Genomic DNA, 10,316 nt, shown 5'->3' on the forward strand with positions numbered 1-10,316 from the left:
CTTTATGATGGTCCCACACGTGGGTTCGTCAAAGAAGAACTGCTTATCGTGTGATTACCGAACGCGTGCGTATGGATGCCATCGTCGCACATCCACCTCTTACCATCAAATGCGGACAGTGACACCTTCTCCTGAGTAATGCTGTGTATTCGATGCCTAAAGGACCGCAGGGAATTCATGTGGTGCTTCTGAGACTTTTGACTATGAAGCACATCCACGTAAGACTGATGCGTAAGTTGCTTCTTAACTACGTATTTTTTTTACGCCTTTTGCTTTCTTGTCTGCGCCGTCCGTCTTAAGTACACTATACATCTTTGGTTTTAGCCCAACGTACTCCACGATTGGCTTGCCTGACATTTCATCCTTCATCTTTCCAATTACTTTCTTATTTTTGGCTGAGTAGAGGGGATGGTCGCGCGGGTAACCGGACGTGTCATATTCGTCAATATCTTCGAGACAGTCTGTGTAAACGTCGGGGATTTCTATCTCCATGTCGGTGTCCGTGTAAAGGAGTCGACACTTATCGCCGTACTTGGGTTTGAGTTTGTCGTAATAAAACTCGTACATCAGCAACTTCGATAGCTCCAGCACTGAAAACCCGGTGTATACAGGCTTATTTAGAAATAGGTTAGCCTTCTTCATGTGTATCACAAAGAAGTTCAACATGTCTACGTAGCGTACGAACCCTGGTTGCGATACGTACTTCTCCGCTTCCTCGCGTGTGTTAGCAATCTTTATGCTAACCCGCTTGCGAATGTTCTCCATAGTCTTCCCAAACACACTATTATTCATTAGCTTAAACAGGTTTTTCTCGAAATCAATTTTGGCGGCTGTGCGCTTTTGGGTGTTAAAGTCTATGTACGGCTGCATCCACGGCTCTTGGCGGAACTTCAGGGCGCGGTGCACCTTTGTCACGCGCATTCCGTGGCGCGCGTAGAATTGCAGGTTGCGATAGTGAACAACGTAATTCTTTTTGTTCATCAAATTCATCGTTAGCTTGCGGTACGGCTTATAGTTGGGGCACAGCTTCTTTTGTAGTGGTGATAGCTGTTCAAAAGGTATCTCAATTGCTTCCGGGGCAAGCGGGTAATCATCGTGGAGGTCGTGTAGGTGCTCGGGGTACTCCAAGTCAACTTCTAAGACAAAGCCTTTGCGGCTGTCGGGTTTTATTCGCATGTAATACTCCGGTTCGCGTGGCTCCGTCCATTCAAACTCCCTAACTGGAAGGTGCTGGGACATTGCCCACCCGTAAAGATTGTTCGCATCTAAATAAAATATGTAAGGGTTTGACTTTTCGGGGTCGTAACCCTCTACTTGGGGATTGTTGGCGCGCGCGTAACGTCTGCTGGGCCCGCAAACTCCACCGCGAATACCGTCTTCCATAAATCGATACATCTCGTAGTCGGTTAGGAGGTCCAGTTGTGCGTCTGTTTTCTTTAACAGCGCACTCCAGGAAAGCCCAGGAGCCGTATAGAAGTTTGCTGGGTCTAACCCGTAGTAAGACATAGCCATCTTTCGGAAGCTTTGAAAGACGTCTGCTAGTAGGACAACGTCCGAGAGTAGGTAGACGTCGTGGTAGTCGCCTAAATTTCTGCAGTCGTGTTTCTTCCAAACCTCCTTCGCATAGGAGTATTCATCGTCGGGTATTCCCGCTTCATTTAGAGTGCTGTAGAAGGACTCTTTGGGTGGAAGCTGCGTTTCTTCGAAGCGCTCCCAGCAATTCATGTATTCGTAAGGATACACACCTTTCCTTTCCGTATCGTATTCGTCGGATATTGGTGAATCCTCATTGTACTTGGCTAGATTGGCTAAGGAATCTGCCATGAACTGCTGGGAGTCCAGGAACTTTAGCTTGCCAATCGTTACGGACATATACCGTTCTTTGTTGTTAGGTATACACTTTACTTCGTGCCCCTCCACGCCTTGCAGCAAGAGATGGGAGTCGTACCCGCGGAGGTTGTGAAAGAACACAGGAATCTCCATGTTGGGGTCTATCCGCTGTCTGCATTTCCAGTGCGATGCGCCTTTAAACTCACCAGTGATTTCACAGCAATCCATCACTTTGTCTATGTAAAAGTCTTCCTCTATAGGTTCGCCGCAGTGAAAGCAGTGCGTGGAAGGTTTGCCAGGCTTATCTCCGTCTTTTGCATAACGTCCACATGCGGGGTGCGCTTCTCCTAAGTAAGCCCCATCCTTATCCCAGGCTTTCTTTGCTCGGCGTCCGTACTTTAGAACGCCTAGCTCGCAAACGTGGCACTTCTGTGCTGCGTGATATGCCCCTAACTGCTCTTTGGTCAACTTAACCTTCTTTTTATGCATTAACCGGCGTCGAATGTATTCTTCCTCTTCTTCTAAAGCTGTGAGGAAATTCCGTGCAGCGTTAGGGCCTCGGTAAAGCACTGGCTCATCCGCTTCACCGTCGCAGCGAACGACTACGTAACCATACGAGCAAATCTCGTGTAGCCCTTTCTTTTGCGTGTTACCAGCTTCCTCATACTCATCGGTAATCAAGGACTCGAAGTCCGCGTAAAGTCACGTAAGGCACTTTGTTTTGGCGTTTGTGGTCGTCGTATCGTAAATCTTTGCTTACTGGCAGCTGAATTCTTTGCGCTGGCTCCTCGCTTCCTCGACAAATTTGGCCGTGTTTCTTCAATGCTTTTACATCTTTAAATGGTAACAGACAGGCGTCGCAGTAAAACCTTTTGTGTCCGTCTTTACTATGCATGGCAAATAGGCGGCTTGGCGACTTCACCCACGAATAATGCTCACCATGGTAGAAAAGGTTTATGCGCTCTCCTCTGTTACATGAAACATGCAGGGGAACTATGGTCTTTTCTCGGACACCGTAAACATTTATAGCAAGCTCGTTTCGCTCTTCAAAGTCGGGTATGCATCGTATTTCCATTGGAAACTCTACGTCAAACCAATCTAGGTCGTCGTGTGGATACTTAGACGTTCTGAATGGATTTTGATTCACTGGATACAACGCTGATCGCAGTGCCCATTGAAAACACCTGTTATCTTTGTTACGCACACTGATAATTGCCTTCTTACGCTCTATGAAAGTTGGCAGTGGCACGTAAGAACCACCACGAATCGGCACGTAACGGGCAATGCTAATCGTAGCACGTTTGATAGCTGTTACAGTCCATCCGAATCCTTCTCGGGTGTACTTGGCGAGTGATTCCGAAATTGGTTCGATTTGTGAGGACAACCTTTGATCCAAATCCGTCGACTCTAAGACTGTTAGCGTTTTGGTGCGCAACCAAACTGTTGTTTCCGTTTCATCTTTCATCAAATTAGCCTCCACCACAATAGATACTTTTGCAGCTCCTAACTCTTCTATACCTCTCTCTATCAATCGCTGTATGCGTCTCGCGTTCGTATCCCAATACCTCCGCAAATCTATCGCAGAACTACCAGCGATGTCGTAAGTTTCGAAATTGTATTGCGAGTCCATTGTCTATATATAAGGAATATTTTTTGGAAGGCAACATGGAGAATACCCGTAGGATCATTCTTGACCCCACGAATGCCCGCTTTTTGAGATCCCTGTAATCCTCGGGGACCATTTTTTGGTGCCGTAGCTTTTACTGCGTTTTTGGAATTTCATTACTACGCGAATTTGATTAACTCAGGAAATCATGGGGTTAGGTCGGGTGAATCAGGACTGGTATGCCCTATACTACTCAAATACTAAAAATAATGTTCATGCGTAGCTTCTATTTTGGATCTTTTAATATTCATTCTTTTGTTAAACCACTCTCAGCATCATTAAGGCATGGCTCTCAGATGAAAAACTGTTTAGCTATATCATAGCCAGTTTTCTACGAATCTTCCCCAAACTTGGCAAGTTAATGTCTTTTGTGAAAAGAAGGAACCTTAGAGCCTTGGTTACCATGGAAACTAAGTCACGTGACCACAAGGCCGCCATCTTGGATTTTTAAACAAGCCGTTTGAAAAAGTACCGAAACATCTTTAAAAGTCATGAAAATGCAGATTACTATTCATATTTACAATGCCTATATGGATCTAATTGGATATCTTGGAAATTATTTTAAGTTTAATTTTTAGAATATTTTCTATTCTTTCCAAAAAATTAAAAATATTCTAGAAATTAAACTTAATATAATTTCCAAGATATCCAATTAGATCCATATAGGTATTGCAAATATGAAAAGAATATGGATTTTCAGAACTTTTGAAGTAGTTTCAATACGATTACAAACGATTTGTTTAAAAAATCCAAGATGGCGGTCTTGGTGTCACGTGACCTGGTTTCCATGGTAACAGATATGCGGTAATTGCTTGCCTTGAAGAATGACTACTACGAGCCAAATTTGGGAAAGATTCATAATAAACTGTCAAAGATATGAATAAATAACTGATTTTCCATCACTTCCTCAAAAGAGCCATGCCTTAATGGTGCTGAGCTTCAGACAAGAGTATCATTCAACAAGTAGTCTAGCAAGAATTCTATAGACCTTAATTGCACATATCCTGGTCGTTGAATAGTATGAAAAATTGAGAGTGGATGGAAAGTGTCTCTAAACATAAAAATAGAGGGATAACGTTAACAATAAATGGTTGATTATTATCTTGTTTAGACAATACAGCCATCTAGCTGGTCTAAGTGTCTCTTCTTGATTTTCTTCTATGCTAATGAGCTCTATTTTCAGTAACGAGACTTGTTGATGTTTTCTCTTTGTTCAACTGCGAAATTAAGAATGCTGGAGATCTCGAAGGGTTAAATTTTTTGAACCAAGAATTATTTCCCATATAATAGTCGCTTCTCTTTGAAATAAAATAGATCCTGTCAAAAAATTGAATTATTTAGCATACTAGAATGACATATTAAAGCATAAGGATCAAAACATTGCGTTCTTCTTATGCTTGTGCTTATGTCACTGAATATCTCAGTGAGGACGTACACTCTTATGCTTCTGCTTGTGCTTATGTCATGGCTAGTGAAGACCAGACTTAAACCATGCAGAGTTAGTTTAGAAAGTATTCAAGGTTTTTAGAAGTCATCGTCTGAATTTAACCCTATATTCAGTATATGTCATACTTACAAATGCATTTTTTTCTTCCATTTTCAGTTTCCAGTCCTCATAAAACAGCAAAACACGGGTATTACACGTAAATGGAAGGTTTGAAGTCAGAAGACGGTGCTTTATATGGACACTAGAGAAAAACGTTTGCGCATGCGTGCATTTAAGCACGTTCTCTAAGAATTTTGAAGAGTTTGTGTGCAGAGAATGAAAGGTCTGTTTTCTTCGTGTATACAAAAAAGTTCGCGAGTATACTTTTGTCAGACCAAGATACTGTATTACCAAATACGATATGAAAAAATTAGCCTTAAGTTTCAAGCATGGACACAAAGTTTTGGCATTTTGTGAAGTCTAATTTATCAGTCATGTTTGGAAGTCAAATTTACATATGTTTTGACTAATGTGCATACGGATATATTAAGAGCATGCGCAGACGTTTTTTCACTCGTGCCGTGCTTATGTAGATATTTTCGGAGATGCGCAAGATCGCTGTCCGAACTTTATCGCGTACTCCTCCAGTATCGAGACGGAGGAGCTCTGGAAACTAGACTGCACGTGCTCAGATTCGAAAACGAGGCTGCATTTTCGGGCAATATTTTAGGGGGGAAAAACTTGGCTATGAAAAAAAAAAAGAAGTTATTTTACAGTAATATGATATGAAGGAATACTTCGAAGGTTCTTTTGGTTCAGAAACAGAATTATGGGTTATGACTATTGGGAAAAATATAGCTCACATATAGATGAAATGTAGAAATATACATGACTTGCATTATTCTTTTCTTAAAATGAAGCCCACGACTCTGTTGAAGGGAACATCTTGTGATGAATGCCTTTGAGACACTTCTCTTCAGTGCCTGGCATTGCTGACACAAGCTGGATGATGAGGATTACTGCAATAACCAGTGCAGTTAACATTCTCTTTGATTCGTCGATAGCTGGGCTGGATGTTAATAGCTTGATTGTTACAGTCAGAGCACTCACTCCACGACAAACTGAGTTTATGCCAGAGATGAAGTTTACAAATACTAAAAATAATGTTCATGCGTAGCTTCTATTTTGGATCTTTTAATATTCATTCTTTTGTTAAACCACTTCAGACAAGAGTATCATTCAACAAGTAGTCTAACAAGAATTCTATAGACCTTAATTGCACATATACTAGTCGTTGAATAGTATGAAAAATTGAAAGTGGATGGAAAGTGTCTCTAAACATAAAAATAGAGGGATAACGTTAACAAATGGTTCATTGTTATTTAGACAATACAGCCATGATTTTCTTCTATACTAATGAGCTCTATTTTCAGTAACGAGACTTGTTGATGTTTTCTCTTTGTTCAACTGCAAAATAAGAATGCTGGAGACCTTGACGGGTTAAATACCCACCCAGGGTACGGGTTAAATGTTTTGAGCCAAAAATTATTTCACATATAATAGTCGTTTCTTTTTGAAATAAAACAGACCCTGTCAAAAAAGTAAATTATTTAGAGAGAGAAGAGCGAATTTTGAAAAATGAATAAATAAAACAAAACCCCCCCCCAAAAAAACAACAACAAAAAAAAAACGCTTAACGGGCCTAGATCACGCCGAAACTTCGTCAGAAGACTGAACAAGGTACAATAAGGAACGGCTGCAGCAAGCGAATTGTTGGGTGAAACATTTTATTGTTATATCTTCATCACAACTCCCATACATTCCCTTATAAACCACATACAGGAACCTTGTTTGGGCTGCCTGTGATCTAGCCTCCTTTGCAGACGTCCCCTAAAGGGCCACTTTAGTACGTCTGCAAAGAAGGGCTTCTGGCTGTGATCGAACTGACACGTACTCAGTTGTTTTTCAACCGGGTTTTGTGTTGGTTGGTGACGTGTCATATCTAAGCTTAAGTACCTTCTCAAAACGGCTTTTTTTACTAACTAGTTAGTGCTTATTCGTGGTTGTTTCATGAAGGCTGGCAGTAATGGAAGAAAGCAAACTATTTGTAACTATGATGCACTTCGATCTAAAAACCTGTTTAAGGTGGCCGACTAAAAATTGGAAACTGAAACTTTTTAAACCTGAAATTTAATGCTGATTTCAAAAATGCAAAGCAAAATGGGGTATCCTAAGCTTGTTTTTGAGATAATCACTCCGGAATGACTTGCGGCACAATTTTGGAAGAAAAATAGCTTAAATCAAGCTCTGTCCAAAAAATAAATAAAATAAAAGAAAAGAAAAAAAAAAGAAAAAAAGAAGGAAAAAAGAGTCCCAATTAAGTTGCTCAAATTTGTTGAGTGTGTCATAAAAAAAAATATTAAAAAAATCGCACAATCTTCTCGTACAATTTGGAGTTTATAGATGCTCGTGATTTTTTGGAAGTTCTCAATTTGGACTTGCCTAATGGCTCGTATAATTTTAAAAACTTTCAAAATATCATTCGTACCTATAATATAAATTTAGATTTTATCGTCATCTTGCCGTCAAAATGTAGTGGGCTCACGGCAACTTGTTTAAAGGGGTTCTGAAAAATGAATAAATTGTTGATTAAAAATATCCCACACCCGCCCTCAGCAAAATAAATGAACTTTCCCTTAACCTAATTCAGCGAACATAACTAAGACACAGTGTTCTCCCCTGGAACCAACTGTTGCTCCGTCTGGTAATCCTCGGAGATATAAAAAGTCACAAATGTTAATTAAAATGCATGTGTATTTTGTTAAGTTTAACATCTTTTTTAGGTTTTCAAGTAACCAGACGTAACCATGTATTGAATTTGATTCCTTCCAGGTCCCTCATAGTCACTTTCCGTACGGTAAGGTTGGTTCTGGGTTTTATTCAACTCGAAGCATTGCAAATCGTCAAGTGGTTAAGACAGCGACCCCTTTGGTTCTGAGAGAACTTGATGCTATGGCCCTAGAAAAACAGTCTGTGGTAACCCTAGTGGATTATGGGACGGCTGATGGTGGAATTTCGATGGATCTTATCTACGCATGCGTCAAAGCAATACGAGAAAAACATGGAGCTGAACTACCGATCAATGTGATCTACGAGGATCAACCTGTCAATGATTTCACGTCTGTTTTCTTGAGAACACAAGGTAAAAGTATTAAGTCAAACCAGCGCAGCTCAGCTTAGGCGTTCCTACCTATGAAATTTATTTTTTGAAATTTGATTTCAAGATTGTTTTGAAGCTTACAGAAATAAAGTAGAACTTGTTAAATTCAAATTAGGCATCGAATTAAATTTCAATGTGATTGGATTATAGCTTCTGCCATAACGCCTTAACGAGGCATGCTATCATTAACGAAATTTGGTAGCATGGGTGGGACTTGTTGTGTTAATCATATGACCGGGGATTTCATTGACGAGTGTATTTGTATCTCAATATTATAATATATATACACCTGATCCAATATGTACTCGGGGTTGTTCTATCCAAGGTTTGATTCCTGGTCCTCGCAGTTATCTCCTTGACTTCCTCAACGTGTTCGTCATGGCCAGCGGTACAAATTTCTACGATCAGTGTTTCCCCAAAGATAGCGTGACATTGGGGTTCTCTTCTAATTGTGAACATTGGTTGCGTGACAAGCCTTGTGACATGACTGGAACTATATTTCACCTATTCATTACTGCACCAGAGGAAAAAGAGAAGTTTCGAGCACAAGCCGAAAAAGACTGGGAATTACACCTAACGAGAAGAGCGGCCGAACTTAGACCAGGTAAGATGTTTGTTAACTCAGGTCGCAATATGTCCGACTGAAAAACACTAGCCGTCCATCTCAGTAACCTATATAAATAATACATTGGTATGACTGCAGAACGTGACACAAACGAGGAATACTGCAGGAAGAACACACGTGCAAAAATTAGTGAGCTTACGTGTGCGAAATTTAAAAAATACTTTCTATATACTTTCTTTCGCAAGATTGTTCTACAAATAACTGTCCAGGATACTGCTGGAATCGTAATGGGATCAATATAAATAGTGTCTGATATTTGCTCTTAAGGAGGCAGTATGGTCCTGGCGGAGTTAGCTGTGGATGAGAATGACCAGTTTACAGTACACACGAAAGATGCCAAACATTGTTGTCACACAGTTCTATCAACACTTTGGAAATCACTTTCAGATGAGGGAATTATCACTAAGGTGAGTATGATGGAAGGTCTTCGGGACTTCAGAAGAAGACTTACATTTCATTAATTGTTCGAGTGGTTGGTTGGTTGTAACCATATGGAAATTCCTAGTAAATTTTTGACACTTTTAAAGGCTTTTACTCTGGTTCTTTTTAACAAAACGCATTCAAATTTCACATAATTACTAATATTGAGATACTTCATCACATGACAAAACTCTTTTGCTAATTAGATTAAAATTAAATTAGGCCCAGTCTCTTGCGGGTTTCTAAAGTGGCCTATTAACTAATCGTTTCCAAACTCTTTCGTTCTTACAGGACGAGGTTACCAAAACCAATTTCATCACTTACTTCAGAAGGGTAGATGAGTTCGAGAAGCCATTCAAATGTCCTGACTCGCCTGTTGTCAAAGTAGATCTTGAGTTGGTTTCCATAGAAACGAAAATAGTGCCTTGTGCATATAAGGAAAAATGGATCAAAGAAAAGGGAGATGCCAAAGAACATGCAAAGAAATACGTAGGAAGTATTCGAGCGTGGAGCAACAGTTCATTTCTTTCAGGTAATTGATTGCGCAATCAGTCAGTCGGTCGGTCGATTGATCATTCAGTCCGTCAGCCAGTCGGTGCAGTCCGATCAACCATCCAGTCAGTTAGCAAGCCCGAGTCCATCGGTCGGTCAGTCAGTCAGTCAGTTTGCCATTAACGACCTCTCTTACTTTCCTTTTTGACTATTTTCCTCTCTACTTTGTCTTCCAGGATTATCGGATTCTCGTTCTGCCGAAGAGAAATCTAGGATCGTCGATGAGTTGTACCACCGTTACGAAGATGAGGTGGCCAAGTGCCCTGAGGATTATGGGTCTGCATATGTTAACGCCTATTTGGTTATAAGGAAGCGTTTACGTACAGAATTTACCGGTAGCCAATAATTACGACAGGTCTATTTTTACCTCTGCAAGCAATTCCAAGAGAGAGATGCTAAACAAATTTGTATGAAAATGCTAATGATATTAAAATATAGAATAAAATATATATGTCATGAAAATATACATTCGAATAATCACAGTGAGCGCCCATGTACTTAACTCATGCGTAGAAAGGATGTGAGATGGTTATGTTGTCAACATGCATCCATTGCCCCTACCCGGAGAGCCGTGAGT

The 10,316-nt window shown here is 40.5% G+C and overlaps 2 protein-coding genes across 2 annotated transcripts; one reads left to right on the forward strand and one right to left on the reverse strand.

The window, feature by feature from the left end:
- Positions 1-243: 243 nt before the first annotated feature.
- Positions 244-3,460, reverse strand: LOC148911332 (uncharacterized). Its single transcript, XM_089029951.1, has 2 exons — positions 2,591-3,460; positions 244-2,496 (listed from the first exon to the last, which is right to left on the reverse strand). Exons 1-2 carry the CDS (start codon positions 3,458-3,460, stop codon positions 244-246), a joined length of 3,123 nt encoding a protein of 1,040 aa, XP_088886077.1.
- Positions 3,461-5,446: 1,986 nt separating this feature from the next.
- Positions 5,447-10,203, forward strand: LOC116287848 (uncharacterized). The gene is made up of 6 exons (XM_089029639.1): positions 5,447-6,439; positions 7,815-8,124; positions 8,468-8,746; positions 9,035-9,174; positions 9,479-9,719; positions 9,916-10,203. The coding sequence occupies exons 2-6, from the start codon at positions 7,935-7,937 to the stop codon at positions 10,083-10,085; spliced, it is 1,020 nt and encodes a 339-aa protein (XP_088885765.1). The 5' UTR covers positions 5,447-6,439; positions 7,815-7,934; the 3' UTR covers positions 10,086-10,203.
- Positions 10,204-10,316: the final 113 nt, after the last annotated feature.

This window comes from Actinia tenebrosa, unplaced genomic scaffold (genome assembly GCF_029948245.1).
Source record: "Actinia tenebrosa isolate PJP-AT-01 unplaced genomic scaffold, QUT_ActTen_1.0 PGA_scaffold14__42_contigs__length_11649687, whole genome shotgun sequence".
Lineage (NCBI taxonomy): Eukaryota > Metazoa > Cnidaria > Anthozoa > Actiniaria > Actiniidae > Actinia > Actinia tenebrosa.

Excerpts from the sequence above, each read along its gene's own strand:
- LOC148911332 (XM_089029951.1), bottom strand. The coding sequence starts at position 3,460 with ATGGACTCGCAATACAATTTCGAAACTTACGACATCGCTGGTAGTTCT. Across the intron at positions 2,497-2,590 it reads CGCAAAGAATTCAGCTGCCA|TATGAGGAAGCTGGTAACAC; the intron begins GTAAGCAAAGAT and ends ATTACCGATGAG.
- LOC116287848 (XM_089029639.1), top strand. The coding sequence starts at position 7,935 with ATGGCCCTAGAAAAACAGTCTGTGGTAACCCTAGTGGATTATGGGACG. Across the intron at positions 9,175-9,478 it reads ATGAGGGAATTATCACTAAG|GACGAGGTTACCAAAACCAA; the intron begins GTGAGTATGATG and ends TCGTTCTTACAG. Across the intron at positions 9,720-9,915 it reads CAACAGTTCATTTCTTTCAG|GATTATCGGATTCTCGTTCT; the intron begins GTAATTGATTGC and ends TTTGTCTTCCAG.